At 36.8% G+C, this 20982-nt stretch overlaps 1 protein-coding gene and 1 pseudogene across 1 annotated transcript; one reads left to right on the top strand and one right to left on the bottom strand.

The window, feature by feature from the left end:
* The first annotated feature begins 2252 nt into the window (after positions 1-2252).
* On the top strand, positions 2253-2831 carry LOC120263157 (uncharacterized mitochondrial protein AtMg00810-like). The gene has a single exon (XM_039271048.1). It carries the CDS (start codon positions 2253-2255, stop codon positions 2829-2831), a length of 579 nt encoding a protein of 192 aa, XP_039126982.1.
* A 1058-nt stretch (positions 2832-3889) lies between these two features.
* On the bottom strand, positions 3890-6998 carry LOC120263156 (annotated as a pseudogene).
* Between the last annotated feature and the right edge of the window lie 13984 nt (positions 6999-20982).

Raw genomic sequence — 20982 nt, 5'->3', positions numbered from 1 at the left:
CTGAAGAAAAAGCTAAAGAGGGAGAAGAAAGTGAAGAAGGGATGGTTTTTATGGCCACTCTAGAAAATGAAGACATAAGAAGTAAGGAAGAAATTGAAGAAGGTGCACTATTTATGGCTACTCAAGATGATGAAGGAACCAACAATGAAACTTGGTTCATTGATAGTGGTTGTTTTAACCACATGCCCGGAGCAAAGGAGTTGTTTGAAACATTAGAGTACACCTCACAAAAGATGGTTTGACTAGGCAATAATACGAAGCTCAAGGTTACTGATGTTGAAGTAGTTCAGATTGTATCAAAGGAAGGCAATGTGTGTAAACTTGCAAGCATTCTATATGTGCCTCAGTTGGTGCACAACCTACTTAGTGTTGGTCAATTGATGACAGGTGGATATGATCTCAACTTCTCCCGAGATGAGTGCACCATCACAGGCAAGCTCAACAGCAAAATTCTGGCACGAGTGTGCATGACTGCGCATCAATTATTTCCACTTGATGTTGGGAACATTACTTTGGCAAATGCTATTTATAACACAGATGATGAGCTCAAACTCAGGCATAGGAGATTTGGTCATTTGAACGTGAGAAGCTTGCAGTTTTTGGCTCAGTTACAAACTTGTCAGGATCTACCTGACATTACTTCCTGTGAGCTAGAGCATCCCAGTGAAGCATGTGCTTCGCGGAAACAAACTCGTCACTCATTTCCAAAAAAATCACCACGGCAGGCAGCTACTCCTCTTGAACTTGTGGATGGAAACCTGGTAGGACCAATGCAAGTGCCATCCATGGGAGGGAATAGGTAAATGTTTCTTCTCACTGACGATTACTGTCGATATAGCTCAGTTTATTTCATGCAAAGGATGTCTGAAGCCTTGGAGCTCTTCATGGTGTTCAAACTGATGCAAGAGAAAAAGCTTGGTTTCTCATTGAAAGCTCTTAGAACTAACCCAGCAGGGGAGTTTCTCTCTCGGGAGTTCATCACATATTGTGAATCTCATGGCATTCTTCACCATTTCATGGTTTCTTATACACTTGAACACAACGATGTCACCGAAAAGGAAAAACCAAACGGTGGTAGAGATGGCGCGATCGATGCTTTAGGAGATGAATCTTCTTATAAACTTGTGGGCCAAAGCAACGGCTGCTACTGTCACCATTTCTGAATCGCTCTCCAACCAAAAGCGGTCAAAGGTAAAACCTCATACGAGGCTCTCAAGGGAAAAAATCCATCAATTGGACATCTGCGTGTGTTTGGGTGTGTGGGTCACATGTTAATTGACTCACATCTTCGCCAAAAATTTGACTCCAAAATGAAACGGTGTGTATTGATAGGTTACCATGAAGACATAAAGGCTTATAAGATGTTTGACCCATCAACTAGAAAGGTGTCTATTAGCAAAAATGAGAGTTTTTTAAAAATCTTGCATGGGATTAGCCTACTTTGCCTCCATCCAACTCAGCACCTCATTTTGTAGTTGTTACCACACCAGGAGAAATGTCCAATGCATCTACTTCATCTTCAGTCAATGAAAGCAATGCCTCCTCAGACAACACCACCAATCTGCCTACCACTATCATCAGTGACAACTCTTCTTGCCAATCTTCCGCCAAGTTTTGCTCTATCACATATATCTACAACTCATGTTCCTTTGCTATCGCAGCTTCAGATCCTGTCACTTATGAAGAAGCTGTTGATGATTTTTAGTGGCAAATGGCCATGATAGAATATATGAAAGCAATTGAACGAAACTAGACATGGGAACTGGTTAATTTACCGAGTGGGAAGCGAGCTTAGGACTCAAGTGGATCTATAATTCTAAGTATGATACTGATAGAGTCCTACACAAGAGAAAGGCTAGTCTGGTGACTAAGGGCTACACTCAAAGAGAAGATGTCAATTTTGATGTGGTTTTTGCACCAGTGGTTTGTATGGAGACCATACACATCATTTTTGCTATCAGTACACATGAAGCGTGGCCAATCTACTAACTCGATGTGAAATCTACTTTCTTAAATGGCGAATTACATGACAAAGTGTATGTCTCTCAACCTCAAGGCTTTATCACTCAAGGGGAGGAAATGAAGGTCTATAAGCTCTGAAAAGCCTTGTACGTTATACGGCAAGTGCCTCGAGCTTGGTACAGCAAAGTACACCTATGCTTCCTTAAGGTCAAGTTCAAACGAAGTGCAAATGAACCCACTCTTTATAAAAAATCTCAAGGTTCCACTCATCTTCTCCTCCATGTATCTACATGGATGATATTATCTGTATGGGGTCGTCTCTGGAGATGTTGATAGACTTTAAAGAAACTGTAATGATAAAGTTTGAAATGTCTGATCTTGGACTTCTTAAATATTTCTTAGGCTTAGAAGTGAAGCAAGGCAAGGATTTCATCTTTGTGTCTCAAAGGAAATATGCTGAGAATTTTCCACGCACGGCTAACATGCTTGAATGCAAAATTGAACAAAGTCCCATGAATCTTAATGAAAAACTTAGCCTTGATGATGGTTCTGGAGAAACAGATGCTGATAAGAATAGGAAGCTTGTGGGAAGTCTACCATACCTCACACACACTCGTCCAGACCTCATGTACACTATCTCAGTTGTAGTCCAGTATATGCATTGTTCCTCAATGCACCACCTCGGTGCAGTGAAGCGTATTATGTACCACATTACTGTTATTATAAACTTCAGGCTGTTATATAAGTGTACTGATAATTTGAAACAAGAAGGCTATATGGACAGTGATTGGGATGGGTCTATTGATGATAAAAAAAGCACAACTTCCTGGGTGTTTAACCTTGGCTCGACTGCTACTGTATGGTGTTGAAAGAAGCAAGAAATCACGACGTTATCGAGCACCAAAGCTGAGTATGTCTCTGCGACTTCGGCTACCTACCAAGCTATGTGGATGAGATGACTTCTAGAGGACATGAATGAGAAACAATTGGAAGCAACTGTTATTTACTGTGATAACAAGTCTGCCATAGCAATTGCCAAAAATCCGGCCTACATGGCCAGACTAAGAACATCGACACTCGGTTCCATTTTATTCGAGGGTTAATTACCGATGAAATAATTAAACTTCTCCACTGCAGCACTGATGAACAAGAAGCTGATATTCTTACCAAAGCACTAACTGTTAAGAAGCATGTTTACCTTACCGAGAGACTTGGAGTTAAACAAATCTATGAGTATGGGAGTGTGTTGAAGACTACTCAGAGTACACAATGGTTATTAGAGAAGCTGAGTATTAGAATGCCATGTACATGAGTTGCATGAGAATGGTTAGTTGTTTTATCCTATGTTATGGTTATAGTAGCTATCAAGTCTTATATTTATCTATGTTAGGTTTGACTTTTCATAGCATGTCAGGTTGACTGCTTTTTGGGTCAAGTCTCCTCTTTATATATGAGAGAATGGTTTGTATTACGGGTCAATGAGTATTTTAAACATCAGTACTCCACTTTCTCTTATTCATCTCTTCTCCAGTTCCTTAATCACACTTAACATCCCTCTTCTAACACCATCAAAGAATTCAAATATTGAAATGTAGAGATAACAATTAATGATTAAATACCAATTAACATATAATTATTTTCACTAGTGAGATGCTGGAAAATAATGTACTCATACATAGGAGGAAACAACATGAAGTAAAAATTAATTAATTAAAAAAAGCACATGTTCACACATTTGAGGGGATGAAAATATTTGGCAAAGATTAAATAAAAAGACTACCAACAAGTACAACAAGGTGTGATCAGATGGCAAATTTTTACTATTTTTAACGAATTCTCTGTTATAGTTTTCCATTTGACATTAAAAATAAAATGCAATATAATTTTCTTCAGTGTTAAGCTTCAAAAAATGGCTAAAGTTCTCCTTCTATTCAGCAATCTCCTTCTTGATTTCATGTCCAGTGTTGAAGATGCCAAGTGTTGGTTTTTGCACATGAAACACTTCATGTTTTTCGAGTGATGCTGCAAAATAAGATGCAAATTAGGGTAAACTGAATTATTTGTACTAAAAGAAATACAAACGTATTTTTAATTCATAGGGTGATATGGTTAGCCAAAACATTAAAAACTACATATATTATTTTTCACTAGGAACCAAATTAAAATAATTTTAGAAGTATATTCCAAAGAAATCCAACAAATTAAAGTACCAAAACCACATGAAAAAAAACTCACTTTTAGATCACAATGATAGCAAAAATAATGCTTGCACTTGGTCACCACTAGATCATTAAATGTCTGCAGACAAATATAACATGCAAAAGGCAACTCATCCCCATCAACATCATCATCATCATCAATAGCAGCAGCCCAAGCATCATCATCAGCATCCACACGGCCACCAACCACACCCCCATTGCCAAATCCTTTCTTCCTAGCCTTCTCAAACTCCTCCCATTCCTTCTCAAGCTACCATCTAGATTTATAATCCCCGTGATCATGCATGAACTTACGAGAATCCCCAAACTGACAGTACCTAGTCTCCTTGTAATCTTTGCAAATATCGGGCTGGTAATTAAACCTCACTGATGTTCGAATGTGCGCAGATGCCAGAAGTGGACCATGCCACTGTTTGTTCTCTCTAAAAACCAGCCTTGTAGTCAGTGTATCCATAAATACCTTTATAGAGCTTCTCATCATCCCCTGTGTCTTTACTCTTACCCTTGAGAGCTTCATTGGCTTGTTTTAAGATGCGCTCGCTAATTGCACTGGCATCACAGGAAAAATCCATTTTGGTCTCGAAGGTGGTGGTGGCGCAGTTGTCATTATGAATCTGGATCTTGTTAGAGGACTGAAAATGGAAAAGGGAGTCATCACCCTTCTTGTTGGAAGCCCATCAGCAGTAATGGAGCTAAAGAAGTAGAGCTTGTCTCGTGAAGGTTTCTTGAGGATTTCCACAGATTGGGGCTACAGCTGATGGTGATCTCGGTCATGATCATCATTATCGGTCTTCCGTTTGTGAATTTGCATGTTGGTGACATTGATAAGTGCTTATGTATTAAGAATGCGAAGTATTCTTTTCTTATGATGAGCATTACTCTTATTAGGCTTTAAGCCCTAATACATGTGTATTTGTGTTCTTTTACGCATGTAGGGTTTTGGAGTTAAGTATTAAGAAAAAAAGCCAAAAGTAGATCGTGAACACACTATTTAGTGGAATCTTGGAAGGAAACAAACGCGAAGAGACAATTGGGGATCTAAGATACGTGAATGTATGCCAACCTCCATGTATTCAAGCCATTACAATCAGTTGGAGGGCACGAAGGCAGTCACATTTGTGTATCCCGACTTGTGCAATGATAGCAAGATCTTCACCAATGAAACCTGTTTATTGAAGAAGCGACGTGATCTACAGCATAAACGTGTGCCCGTTTATGTTTCCTCGATGAGAAGTGTGGAATTGGGAGTGGTTTGGCAGAGTACTGTAGCAGGTTACTGCAGCAATACATTGTAGCTGTTACTGTTCACAGTCGGCCGAAAATCAGGTTTCCAGAGAATCTACATGGGCATGTGGAAATTCCCCACGTCCGTATGGAAATTCCATAGGCCCATGTGGAGAATCCACAGGGGCGTGTGGATGCCCGATTCCAGCCCTATTTTAACCGCGATTTAGCCCAATTTTTAGATTTTTAGAGACCCTTTTCACACTTCTCTCCAACTTTTCTCTATCTTTTGGGAGGCTATCGGCTAGGATTTTGAGAGGCTTTTGGAAAGTCTTTGGAGTGATTCTATAGATTTGACACCATGCTCCTCTTGGAAGAAGGTTATTGGGGGAGCTTTCGTCGGCATCGATCCGGCGAAGTGTGCCTAGGCCGGACAAGGGCTCCTTTGGAGAAGACGAGGGTACTCCACAAGACCATCGACACGAATACTAAGGGGGTTTTTTCTATGGATTACTTGTTTTTACATTCGATTTCATTGTTGATTGTAACTAGCTCCATGGAGAGCTAAACCCCTAGTGGGTACTTGGATTTGTGAATCCTAGGATGTATTTATTTCATTAATCTTCTATAATGTTTTCCTTAATTGATGTCTTTAATTTAGTTTTAATCTTGAATGCTTGTTGCATGATTTCTCACTTAGAGTGACACTAGGGTTGAGAGTATACATTGGTAACGTTTGTGAGTGAGTGACACGCCATGAGGGTTAGACATTGCAAGATTGGAGAGGGTCTAGAGAGTGAGTAAGAGGTAGCGGATCGTCCCTTTCCCTCCGATATGATTTATCATATCTCCATGTTCTAAGAGTTCTTTGTGGTCATAGTAGAGTGAATGGGCTAAGGGATGACCTCCGCTGGGGCTTAGTTGCACAGGTGACAGAGTGAAGCGTTGAAGTGACTTTAACACCTAGGGCTTAATTGCGACTAGCGGTCTTTCGCCTGGACCAAAGGGTTAGATTTATGCATTGGAACAGGGTTTATCACTTGGAATCCCAAGAGTGTCTTGCAACTCTACATAGTTTGACGTATATATAGAGATTGATAGATTTCTCCGCTGGAATATAGTGTAGAGTTAGTCACGGTTGACCTTAGATTTGGGACCGTGTGTTTAAGGATTTCCACGACTCATTAAGCTTTCAATTAGGAGATATAATAGTTGATTTTGCACTTGAAGCAATTGTCCTAGGTGGAACAATATCCGAGTGCCCCACTTCTATCGATTGCCTTACCTCTTATCTATTTGTGCTTCTCTCTTTCTTGTTTCTTTTATTCTTACTTTCATTACATTTTATCAACAAAATCATTATTCCGTCTTCCCTTAGTTAGATAGCAATCTTTGTATTTTGATTCCCTACTCCATGTGGATACGATACCCACTCACCTAGGATTTATGACTTCGACAAACCCGTGCACTTGCGCTTCACATGCAAGGGGTGTTGTGAATAGTTGATAGTTTTGTAGCCCTTTGAATTGATGAGGTCAAAATAATTTTTTTAGTGTTATTATTATATAATGAATTTTTTAACACCCTTTGCATTGATATTATTCAGTACCAATTGCTAAATATTTCTGAATATACATGTTCTATGGGATGGATGGCATTCAAAATAGGAATGAGTAATAGGATGACAGGTGTTGTAGACTTCTGTGATGGTGATTTCTTATCCAGATTGGAGCTTGAACATATGGCCAATGAGTTGAGTATTTATACGAGGGATACAGTTTTTGGTTCTATGAAAGCAAGAGTGGCATGAGAGAAATAAAAAGTGATTTAGATGTCATTATAATGGCTTCAAATGTTGGCCAGAGTAGGCATATAAGTATTTATGTGAAGGTATGTAAGATAGATGGTCCTAGTGGTGAGAAGAAATCTAGACATATTGCAAGTGTAGATGAGGTTATTGAAGATTTTAGAGATGAAGAAGGTAATGAAGAGGCTGATAAAGATGCTGATGAACCATCTAATGAAGATGAATCTAGTGAAGGTGTCGAGGACCTCCTCCATTCAATAAAATCTGGTCATTTACAGAAAACTAATGAAAATGTCCAGGAGGTTAAATTATGACAATCTATTCATTTACATGAAGATACTAAAGAAAAGGAAGACAATGAAGTTGTGTAGGAGGTCCAAGTACAACAATCTAATCATTTAGATAAAGATACTGAAGAAAAAGAAGTGAATGAAACTGTGTAAGAACATGAATCAGAAGAAGTTGATCCATTTGATGAAGATCTTGAAGAAAAAGAAGGTAATGTAGATGTACAGGAACATGAATCAGAACAAGTTGATCATTTCAATAAAGATCCTGAAGAAGATGTAGGCATTGAAGGTGTGCAGGACCATGTAGATGAAGATCATGAAGATGAGGAAGCCAATGGGAGTGATATTCATAACTCTAACTATATTTTGGATAGTGAAGAGGATGATGGTGGAGTTGCTAGTAATGAAGGTTATGCTGATGGACCTGAGGAAGATGTCTTGGAGGAAATTGATAGAGAAGAAGATGTTGATGAGGAGGTGGTCCTCACTGACTATGCTGCATCTAATGATCTACAGTCATGTTCCACAACTGATGAGGGATGAGATAAATCTACCCAAGGCCAGATATCCTGAATTCAGAGAGGCAGATATGAAGGATCCCCATTTTCACATAGGGTTGAAGTTTAGGAGTTTTTCAAAATTCAATCAAGCAGTGAAAAATTATGGGCTAAAAAATAGGGTTGTGATGAATTTTAGTCATAATAGTATGGTCAAATGTAAGGCATATTGCAGAAAGGGGTATCCATTTTACCTGTGGGCTTCTCCAATGCTAAAGGACAAGAATACTATTCAAATCAAAGCTTGATATCTGAAACATGAATGCACAAGGGACCATAATATAAGGCATGTCATGCTCAATGGATAGCAGAGCATTATCTAGAATAGTTTATACTAGACCCATCTTGGAAGCTTGGAGGCATAATGCAGGCTGTCAAAACAAATCACGAGGTTGTAATATCCAGATTAAAAGCATGGAGGGCTAAAAGTATTGCCTTAAGGTATAACAATGAGTTTTCCCCTGTTTATTAAGTTATCTTGAGTCTTTTGATTTGCATGCAACCTAAATGCAGTATGGTGTTTATAACAGTGAGTTTTTTTTTCTAGTTTTTTACCTGCTAGGAATTAGACTGCTTGATGGGGATGAGCACACCCAAAATGAGTAGGCTATATGACTACAGGTTTTAATTGCTCAGGATACACCCACAATTGACAATAAAATTTAAATGCAATGAGGGTGTGTTCTCAGCAATGTATGTGTGCTTCTCCCGACTCAGAGCAGGATTCCTGGTAGTCTATAGACTAGGTAATATCCGTGGATGGTTGTTTCTTAAACGGACATTATGGAGGTCAGTTCCTTTATAGCTGTTGGCATTGATGCGAACCACTGCATCTACCTAGTAGCATAGGCAGTAGTAGACAGGGAGAACTACCATGATTGGGTTTGGTTTCTAGAACTTTTGGCTAAAGACTTGGAGATATGCAACTCGCATCACTAGGCATTCATGAGTGACAAGCAGAAGGTAAGTGTTTAATTTAATGCCATTTTGTGTCATTTCATAACTATACTTACATCTTTCCGTATTATCTTGTTTTTCTTTGTTGTTTTTACTTTTTATTGTGTTTGTTTGCTGGGTATTGGATCTTTTTTACAAAACATAAATTACCCCATAGGGCCTTCTAAATGCAATCGAGGAAGTATTTCCTCATAGTGAACACAAGTTTTACGTAAGGCCTATACATACAAATTTTAGAGGAAGATTTAGAGGCAAAGGGCCAAAGGATCAATTATGGGCCTGTTCTAGGAGTAGTTATATCCGTACATTTAATCTGGAAATGGAAGCACTCATGGATAAGTCAGAGAAGGCATACACTTTCATGAAAAATATTGCCCTTGTACACTAGAGAAGGTCACATTTCAAATCCAAATTTAAATGTGACATGTTGCTTAATAATTTATGTGAATGCTTTAACAACTAGATCTTGGAAGCTAGGACCAAAGGCATAGGTACTCTTAATGAGATGATTATGACACAACTCATGATTAGGATAAAAAAAGAGACTTAATAAGAAAATGCATCACAAGACATTATCCTAAGATTGTTGATATGTGCTTGTCTGTACATGTTTTAAGTTGATATTATACATGGTTTGAGCATATCTTTTATTAGTTGTTTGTGCTTATTTGGTATCTTTTTGTTCATTTGCACAGCTAGGGTGTGCGTGGGCCCCACAAGAGTAGAGTTGGTGATTTAGAGCATTTTTAGGGTTTTTAAGCAGAAGATTTGCCTGGAGAAAACCACAACACCAACCACACAACCATTGAGTTCATGCGGGCATGATTTAGAGCCTTATTTGTGTATAGTACTATAGCAGATTCACTGCAGCTGGTATTATAGCTTTAACACTGTAGCATGATACTATAGCATAAAAGAGGAAAAATGACAGAAAGGCCCACGGCCGTGGGAATCTCTAGAAAAAAACCCACTGCCTTGGAGTTGCCCGATTTCACCCTTTTTAAGTTATTTTGGCCAAAGGGTTATCATCTATCTTTTGGGTTTTCTTGGAGAAGGAAGGAGGAGCTTGGGGCTATGGTTTTCTTAGAGACTAGATCCGGCCAAGGGGAGGTTCCGGCATCACTCACATTCGACTACACCATCATCTACATCACCAGAAGGTTTTTGGGAAGCGTCATTTGGCCTTCTCAAGCTTTCACCGGTGAATCGTCATTCGGTCATTGGAGGGCCAGTAGGTGGAGCTTTAACCATGGATTTGGAGGGAGTTTATTTGCTTTCTTTAATGTATTTGATGCTTATTATTGTTTGTAGAATGCGTTGCTCCATGAGGAGCTAAACTCTTGTTTGATGCTTGGGTGTATGAATCCTTGGGTTTTTTGGATTTATTTTATTCATGACTAATAAGTGCTTGTGTATTAGTAATATGAAGTATTCTTTTCTTACAATGAGCATTACTTTTATCAGATTTTAGCACTAATACATGTGTATTTATGAACTTTCTTGCATAAAGGGTTGTAAAGCCAAATATGAAAGAAAGAAGCTAAAGTAGATCGCGATTATACTTTGTTGATGAAGTCCTGGAGTGAACAAATATGAAGACACAAGTCGTAATCAAAGATACATGAATGTGTGCCAATCTCTATGTGCTCAAGCAATTACATGGTTTGGAGGGACACAAAAGCAGTCACATTTGCACATTCTGACTTGTGCAATGTTAGTAAGATCTTCACCAATATGGCATTTTGTTTAAGAAATGATGTGATCTACGACATAGACGTGTGCCCGTTTATCTTGCCTCAATGAAAAGTGTGGATTTGGGAGTATTTTGGTGGGTACTATAGCAGGTATTGTTGCAATTTACTATAGCAAGTTCTTGCACAGGTTCTTTCCCACTTCTTCTGAGTGTACGTTCAAGTTCAGGATCTCCTTCAACCAATGTCGAAGAGTTCTCTCGGGTCATAACTTGGAGTTGCACCAAAAGAATGAAAAACAAATCATAACGATGATAAAATAAGGAAATGTAAAATAGAATGAATGGTAAATAGCTATAATAGCAAAGTGCAAAGTATTTCTAAAACGCCTATTCCCCAGTAATGGCGCCAAAAACTTGACACATCCCTTGTGTATGACCCGCAAGTAAACGGGTTTGTCGAAGTAATAAATCCCAGGTGAGTGGGGTATCGTATCCACAGGGAATAAGGAATAGAAACACCAAGATTACTACTTAACTAAGTAGAAATGAAACAATGATGGTGTGGATAAAGATCGATTCAAATAAACTAAAGAAAATAAGAAAGAGAGGCAAAATAAAATGAGAGGAAAAACAATCGATAAAAGTGGGGTACTCGGATATTGTTCCTCCTAAGATTATTGCTTCAAGTGCAAAACAAACTATTATACTTCCTAACTAATGCTTAATAAGTCGTGGACATCCTTAAATACACGGTGCAAAACCTAAGGTCAACCGTGACTAACTCTACATTATGCCCCGTAGAGAAATCAACCAGTCTCAACACCTCACACTGTGTAAAGTTGCAAGAAGCTCTAGGGATTCCAAGTGATAAACCCTATTCCTATATGTAGATCTAACCCTTTTTTCTATGCGAAAGCCCCCTAGTCACAATTAAACCCAAGGTGTTAAAGTCACTTCAACGCTTCGCTATGTTGCTCACGCAACTAAGCCCCAGCGGAGTTCATCCCTTAACCCTTCACTCTATTATGACCGCAAAGAACTCTTGGAACGTGGAGGTAAAATAAATCACACCGAGGGGAAAGGGGACGCTCCGCTACCTCTCGACTCATCCTTTCGACCCTCTCCAATCTAGCTTTATCTAACCCTTGTGGTATGTCACTCACTCACAAGGATTACCAATGTGAACTCTCAACCCTAGTATCACTCTAAGGGAGAAATCATTCAACAAGCATTCAAGATTGGAACTCAATTAAAACATCAATTAAGGAAACCATAATAAAAGGTAAATGAAACAGATACATCATAGGGTTCACAAATCTACATACCCACTAGGGGTTTAGCTCTCCATGGAGTAAGATACAATCAATAGTAAAATCGAAAGTATAAAAAGTAATCCATAGGAAAACCCCCTCGATAGTAATGTTGATGGTCTTGTTGAGTAGCCTCGTCCTCTCCAAAGGTCCTCTCATCAAGCCTAGGGCACACCTCGCCGGATCGGTACTGACGAAAGCTCCCCTAATAGCTATCTTCCAAGAGAAATGCGGTGTCGAAGCCGTAGAACCACTCCAAAAGCTTTGCCAATACCTCTCTAAACCCTAGCCACAAACCTGTCAAGAGTTGGAGAAAAGACGGAAAGACAGATCCTGAAATCGAGCTGAATCGTGGCTTTAAATATGCTAGAATCAGGCATCCACACGGCCCTGTGGAATTTCCACACGCCCCTGTGGAAATTCCACATGAGCGTGCGGATTCTCTGGAATTCTTATTTTCTGCGGGCTGTGAACAGTAACTACTATAGTACATGGCCAAAAACACTCCCGATTCACACTTTTCATTGAGGCAACATAAACGGGCACACGTTTATGCCATAGATCGCGTCTCTTCTTTAATAAAAGGCATCATTGGTGAAGATCTTGATATTATTGCACAAGTCGGGATATGCAAATGTGACTGCCTTCGTGCCCCTCCAACTCATTGTAATTGCTTGTATACATGCAGGTTGGCATACATTCTCGTATCTTTGAGCCCAACTTGTGTCTTTGCATTTGTTTCTTCAAAGATTTCATCAAATAGTGCATTCATGATCTACATTAGCTTCTTTCTTACATATTTGTCTCCACAACCCTACATGCACCAAAGTAACACAAATACACATGTATTAGTGTTAAAATCTAATAAAAGTAATGCTCAATGCAAGAAAAGAATACTTAGTATTACTAATACACAAGCACTTATCATGTGTTAAATTCCACACGGGCGTGTGTTTCTTTACAGAGACTTAGAGATCTATCCCGAGAATACACAGGGGCGTGCGTCTACCCCTGTGGATGACCTTGTGACAAACACACGGGCGTGGGTACTTTCCACACGCCTGTGTGGAACTCTACAGAGAGCTCTCTGTCCATCCTGAGAAAATGCAGGGGCGTGTGAGTGCCCCTGTGAGTAACCCTATTAAGATCCATATGCCCGTGTGGAATTTCCACACGGGCTTGTGAAATACTTAGAACTTTTTCTCGGTTGGACAGAAAAACCACATGGGCATGTGGGTACCCTGTGGGTCAGGCACACGGGTGTGGGTGATTTCCACATGCCCGTGTGGTTGCATTCAAAGGTTAAGAGTGTTATCCCAAGAGCACACAGGGGCGTGTGTCTATCCTTGTGACGTTGCCTTGTGGAGTCACACTGGCGTAGGTAATTTCCACACGCCCGTGTGGATATATAGAACATCAGGAGGCGCGGGTTTCTTTAAAATCTATTTGCGTTTCTTCATCTCCACACTTCCAATCACTCAGAGAGTACTCGTATTCACTATCCCGACCTTGCACCATTGATTTAGAGGGGCTCTACTCGTGTTTTCCTGCTGATTTCAAAGTTTCTACTTTCATCTCGTTGGTAAACCTTCTTTCTCTCTTCTCTTCGCCACACTTGATTTTAATTGATTAAAATGGTGAATGTTGCTTCGTTTTTGTGATTAGATGGCCTATGCATGTTTAGAAAGTGTTTAGAAACGATTTTAAGGTGTATTTTTTTAGATTTTTATCATTCGGCCGTGCGGCTTTCACGTCCCAAGGATCCACACAGGCTATGTGGAATTTCCATAAAGATGACTTTATTAAAGTGGGTGATGTTGCATTGTGCTGCATGTTTTTGTTTTAAAATTGTGTATGGACCACTACAGTGGAGACCTAGCAGCTTTAACTTAAGTTTTGAAAAACAGTGTCATCTTCTCTTTGTTACATATCTCAATTGATTAAAAATTATCCAGGTTACCTATTTGTTAACTTTGTCAAACTAGCATTCTAAACCAATGAAACTACTTGTATGCATCCAATTTTGTTATAGTATTAACGGATTCGAATTATAATGTAATCTTCCCCATTATTATGGTTGAGTTATGGTGCTTTTTTTCCCAATATTTAGAATAGCAATACAATGGTATAAACTTGCAATATTCACGACTTTTACTTAAATTCATTTCGAGACTTTGAATCTACAGCAACTCATCTATGGAACTTTTCTTGTACATGTATAATTACACACTATTCTCATAGCTCAATCTTGAGCACAAAAAAAAATTATGATTGCTTTCAAAACTTCATCCTTACTGCATATTCAATGCCCATTCTCTTCCACCTTCCTATGAAGACCGGGTGGGTTATACAGTCATGAAAAAAAGACTCAAAAATCACTTATACAAGCATTCCCTGAGAACTCCTTCTAACCATGCCCTAGCTTCCAACTCCATCTGACGATGCCCTAGGTGCCAAGTTCTACGATCTTTTCCAATCCTTCACTTCGTTCCCCCGTCGACTTGTGGAAAAGCCGTGAATTGATAGCAGAAACGGTAGACCTCCACTAATTCTCTTCCCCTAGCTTAGCTGAAAATAGAAAAGTTGAAAGAGGGGCGAGATGAAGATAGAGATGGCAATTTATACCCTACCCGATGTGTATACCCGTACCCGGTCAAAGAGGGTATTACCCTTTTTAAGCGGGACGGGTTGGATAAGGGTATTACCTGTTATTTTTTGAGTGAGCAGGGTCGGGTAAGGATATGCACTTACCCTACCAGTACTCTTACTAGTTGAAGAGGGTACGAGTTTTACCCGTACCCGTACCCTTACCCTTATATATATATAATTTTTTATTAAGTTAAACATTTACCCACAATTTACCCAAGATACATTTTCATTGTGATTAATTTGAAAATAATACTTTAAATTTTCACTTAATATATTATTTTGGATTTTATTTAAGTTTTATATTTATATTTGATATAGCATAATATTTTTTTGGATATAAATATTAAGAATCGCAATTAAATTAAAAACAATTAAACATTATAAAATAAATATAAAAAATAATGTCATAATAATTTATTCTATAAATTATAAAAACATCCTGAAAAGTAAGATACTAATAAAAAAATTCAATTGATTATGAGAACTACTTATAATGTTTTTTATATTCAAAATCTCACTAGAAATTTATAAAATTTGAAACTATATAAAATATAAATAATAGATTTATGAAAAAATTTAAAACAAAAACCAAGATAATTAAACATAAACAAAAAAAAATGTAGAGTTACCATTGAGTCCTAAATAGAAGCCAATAAAAATCAACAAACTTCTTATTTAGTATAAATTAATTTGTTACATATAACTTTTATGTGATTATATAATTTAACATAAATAAAATATATATCACCTTTTAATTTTGAATTTATGGACATCTGTTTAAAAATTATATTATTATTATTATTATTTATATTTATATTTATATTTATATTAATTTGATATTTTGAACAACGGGTAAGTGGGTACCCAGCGGATATACCCGTACACTGCGGGTAAAAGAGTAAGGGTATGATTTTTTGTACCCTGGAGGGTATGGATAAGGGTACGGATATGAGATAGGGGTTATGGGTATGAGTAAGGGTTTTGGCATACCCTACCCATTGCTATTCCTAAATGAAGATGATGACTGTGCAGCTGACTATGTATGATGAGTAAATTAGTTAATATGACGTGGAACGAAGCTAACATGTCCAGTCCAGCTGGGTGTCAAGAAAAGAGTAATTTAATTTGGTGTGGCATCTCCGGCTGCCACATCAAATAAATTTGGCCGGAAAACCAAGAGTGACCGCTCGTTGAAATGAAATTGATTTTTGATGACCGCTTTGATACAAATTGAAAAATTGTAACCAAAGTGGAAATTGGCCAAAATACAGTAACCTCCTAAAAAATTTACCCTATATATAATCACATTTATTATGTTAGTTTTTTTAATTTATAAAGAAAATAAACTCTGTCCCACAAGAAATTGTCAAAAAACATATATAATACAATTTATCAACCTCTTAAAAATTTATTTACTCAACCAAATATCACATAATACAATAAAATGCTACCATGTGCGTACCCAAAAAAATTTTAAAGACCTAAATTGGAATAAAAAGGTTGCTTATACAAGATGAAATGAAATCCCAGCTTAAATAACTCACTCCATGTTTTCAAATCATGATGCTGAGCCTAAGCTCAGCTTCAACTGAATTTCAGCAACTCCAACTACTGAGTTTTTAATACATTTCTTTCCTAAATCAATCAATCAGTAATAAATAATTCCATCAGAAGGTTCAGATGGTCTTTGTTTATATAAAAAAATAAAAGAGAAAATTTTAATTTTAATAAAATTTTAATCATATTCTATTCAGATTAAAAAAAATTAAATTTGTTTATATATGAAAAATAATTAATTTTTAGGGCTTATCATTCGGATTTTAAAAAAATAAAATAAAATAAAAATAAATTTTGAAATAAAATTTTGATTTTTATGAATAATGATCCCAACAAAATAATTAAAAAAAGAAAAAAATATATATATATATATATAGGATATATACTGTATGAGATGAGGATAAAAAAATATTAATAATAAAAATAATTAAAAAAAAATTTCAGAAATCCCGGATATCAGGAACAACAGAAAATGATAGGAATTTGTTTTTGTGGTTGGTGAAAAAAAATACTGGCAAGAAGAAGAAAATAATAACCAGAAGAAGAAGAAGAAGGGATAACCCATGAGAAATATCCACTGTGAGGGAGGATCCATTGACTTGAGGCATCTCTAGGGATGAGGGGGCCGGCACATTTTTTTTTTATTTTTTATTTTTTATTTTTTTATTATTTTTATTTATTTATTTTTTTAAGGAATGAGGCACGTTGGCATACAGGCTCTTGCATGCTTTTCTCTTTTCTTTATCTCTAAACTAGGGCTCTCTTCTCAAGTCCCAGAACCCCATGTTTCTCTCACCGAATTCAAAGGCTTTTTCAAGGCTCCCGGTGGTGCTCCTCCCAATGTCGCTGTCGCCATCTCCAAGCTTGGCAGCCACTCTATCTTCATCAGTAAGGGAGGGGAGGAATCATGCACGTATAATGCATGCTTCTCTCTTCTTGATCTTCCAAAACTATGTCTCTCTCTCAGAGGATCCATGAAGAGAACCGGCGTGGTGATGGCCATGGCATCGTCGGAGACCTTGCTCACTGCCCAAGCCTGCTCCTCCTTGTCGCTGGCTCTCTTCTCTGATCCCAGATATCGATCTCCATCACAAGGTATTGAGAAATCAACAGCAACATTCAATGATGGAAAAATACTCTACGGGATTCGATGGTTTACGATTCATTGAAACCCTTGTCACGGTTAGTCGATGAAATTCTTCGTCAAATTGACTTGTCGGCATTTTTATGTCTCCTCAAAAACCCATACTGATTCTTGTGAGGTGGAGATCGAGAATACAAGCACCGCCAGAGTCTGGTGATGGTCCTTGGGCTCCGATTGCTTCACCTTGAGGTTTGCTTTAAAAGGTTCCTCAAGTGGCTATAACTTCAAGGAGTTAGATGCTCTTATCAAAATTTCATGCAAATATATATATATATATATATATTGGTTGCATCCATGCAAAAATATCTTGATTTTTTTTTATACAAAAAGAGATCCCAATTACCCATGCAGGCAAGGGCGGAGTGACAGGGGGACATGGGGGCGGCCGCCCCTCATGTCACCGGCGGGGTTTGTTGACCCTGCCAGCTCCTTCTCTCCCAACGCCCTCCCTCGACCCCCTTCCCTCCCGACGCACTCCCCCGCCTCCCTTTCCCCTAGGCCCTCCCCTTTTTATTTTATTTTTTCAGTTGAATGATTTGATTGATTAATTGATTTATTTATTTCTCATTTATTAGATGTTTTTGTTGAGTTTGCTATTTTTAAAAATTTTGAGAAAATTTATAAAATATGTATGATTGATTAATGTGCATTGATTTAGGCATTTGAGAAATATTAAAGCTTTGATTTAGTAATAAATAATTTTTTTTTAAATTATGATCAATTTAAATAGAAGTTTAAATGAAAAGTTATTAATTTTCAAAATATTTAAATATCAGTTTATTTTGTAATTTATAATATCTTAAATGTAATTAATTTATAAAAATTAATTTTTTTTAAAAAAGTATTTAAATGAATTTAAATAAATTATTAAATTACATATGTCCTGTAAATGAAATTTTTTTAATTTAAAATATTATCTATATTTTTATAATTATAAATCAAAACAAATTAACACAAGAATAATTAAGGCTAGTGAAGCAATTACTTTAGGCCCATTATTTTCTTAAAATCCTCATCTTTACATTTTTTTTAATAATAATTTTAAAAACTCAAATTTTGAAAGGCTACCAATAATTATCATAATATAAAAGATTTTCATTTAATATTTAATCAATGTAATTTAATCTTAGTTCATTTTTAAATTTTAAAATAATAGAGTAAGATATTAAATATTTTATTTTAATGCTTAATCAATCATATTTTCTCTATCTAAATTTTCAAAATTTTATTATGATCCTTTATAATAGCTTTTTCATGCACTTTTTTCTTTGAAATTAATATAATATTTATTTATTTTAATTATAAATAAGAGCTTTTGTAGTTTTTATATTGTTACAATTTTTTTTGTTAGATTTTTTACTTTGTTGTGTTTTATTCACAGAATTTTAAATATATATCCTTTTATCCATGAGTTTAGTAGTATGTGAAAAATAAACAAACATTTCAAATAGGTATTTTTTTAAAATAAAATCTAAATAAATTTAATTTTTATTAAATAAATGAGAGGGTTTATTCTAAAATTCCGTTATATACCTCTACTTATCTTTAGCCACTCCTGAGTTAAAAGCATACAGAAAATCTAAATTTGGATTAAAATATTTATTTTAATATATTAATTAATTTTTATTATTTCTCTTAAATTTTACTTATTGTTATAAAAAAAATTAAATTTATTTTATTATTTATAATTTAAATTTTATTTTTGTTAATTAATTATTTTTTTGTAGCCCCTCCTTTCCCTCCCTCCCCCTTCCCGGGTTTTGAATTATGGACGTAGACATGCACGCATGCTTTTTCTCTCTCCATCAATATATACTCCTCTTTTCTCTCCAAATGGATGATTGGATAACATGAACCCTATTACCCCTTTTTATGTGCTACAATCTCAATCCCTCCTTGGTTCAATATGTTTGTGATGTCTGATAGCCCATTTGGATTACCGTAATCGTTCCCCTATAGGAGGGATTCCCAACACCATGTTTGGATCTGTTTTTAGTGATGTGATGATTCTCCCCCACAAGATAACCATAACCCCTAACAGGGTTGAACATCATTCCCCCGTTGTGGGGGGAATACCCATTACTTGGGCCTAAGATTACTATTTTACCCTTACAAAACAAAAAAAAAGACACACATATATATAATCTACATTAATTGAACCTTAGCAGACGAATTCTCTTAACTGATCCAGACCATCTCCGCGACTTCTGCACTATCATCATCGTCATCATCAAAACTTCTTTTTCCTCTGCTGGCGTTGTTGACCTTGTTGGAGATTTTGGCTTTGTTGATCTAGACCACTTTGTTGGAGCTTCCTGCTGCTGGTAATGAACTATTCCTTCTTTTGCTTCTATTTCTCTTTCGTGCTTATTCATGGAGGTGCTTGGATATTGGCAGACCTTTAAGGTGTGTATAAATTATGCAAATATATAAACATGCAAGTATTCAATTAGTGTTACAACTAGTTCATAAATACCACAAATGTATTGGTCGTCAAGTAATACCTCATGGATGAGCACGAGGATCGTATTTCCTCGGCAACAGGGCCAAAAACTTGATGGACCTCTAAGGTGTGTGTAAATTATGCAAATATATAAACATAAGAGTATGCAATTAGTATTACAATTAGTCTGTAAATACCGAAAGTATACGGGTCATCAAGTAATACCTCGTGAGTGAGCACGAGGGTCGTATTTCCCCTGGAACAACGAGAGGCTCCTATTACTTCTTTTTTACTTAATCAATAGCCTAAACATTTGCGTTCTTTCTTTAATCTACTTCTACAATATATTACACAAAATAAAATTGGAGAATCATTAAATTCAATTGGAAGGAGTTGGGAGGTTGTATGATAGTTATCTTGATTATTAATTATGATAGGCGTTATGTGACAATCAGATTCTAGAAATGGACCGGGGGAATTTGAAGGCCTAGTAGCCCCAATCTCTTGTCGACTAGGTCTAAATCATTAGGAATTTAAGATGAAATCTCTTCTTACCCTAGCCTCCTATGTTTTCTTAAGTACGAGAATTCCATGAGAAAGGATAAAGCAAACCCTAAGCCTAAATGGCAATCAATCCCTAATCCAGAAATCTAGCTTTACCTAATTTCTTAGTACATGCATAGATCTATCATGGCATGTGTGTTATAAACATGGGGGCATAGCTTCCTCATCCACATTAACAAGAATATCTATTAAAAACATGTGATGAATCACATACACTAGAATGATATATTGAATTAATCAATTAAGATTCATAAATAATAATAGGACCTAGACATACAATTCCCCTCGAATTAGGTTCTTATGGATAATAACAGTGAAGCATTAAAGCATAAGAGAGCCACAAGACCAAGGAAAGAATAAATATGCGTTCAAAGTATAGACAACTCCCTTCAATAGGTCTCCGAAGGTTGAGGGTGGATGATACTTGTCACTCTCTCCCTCTTCAAAGGATGATCGTTGACTTCCTCTTTGAAAAATTCACCAGAATTTGATAAAATATAGGAGAAAACTCTTCTCCAGCCGCTAAGATCTCGAGATCTCCATAACTCCATCCTTCCTACCTTATTCGGCAAAAGAATCTCCCCAATTTTAGAGAATCCTAGGGTT

This window comes from Dioscorea cayenensis, chromosome 6 (assembly GCF_009730915.1).
Source record: "Dioscorea cayenensis subsp. rotundata cultivar TDr96_F1 chromosome 6, TDr96_F1_v2_PseudoChromosome.rev07_lg8_w22 25.fasta, whole genome shotgun sequence".
Taxonomy (NCBI): Eukaryota; Viridiplantae; Streptophyta; class Magnoliopsida; order Dioscoreales; family Dioscoreaceae; genus Dioscorea; species Dioscorea cayenensis.
This window is presented reverse-complemented; position numbering and strand designations above follow the sequence as displayed.

Bases quoted from the DNA above. Each gene is read 5' to 3' on its own strand.
- LOC120263157 (XM_039271048.1), top strand. From the start codon at position 2,253: ATGGATGATATTATCTGTATGGGGTCGTCTCTGGAGATGTTGATAGAC.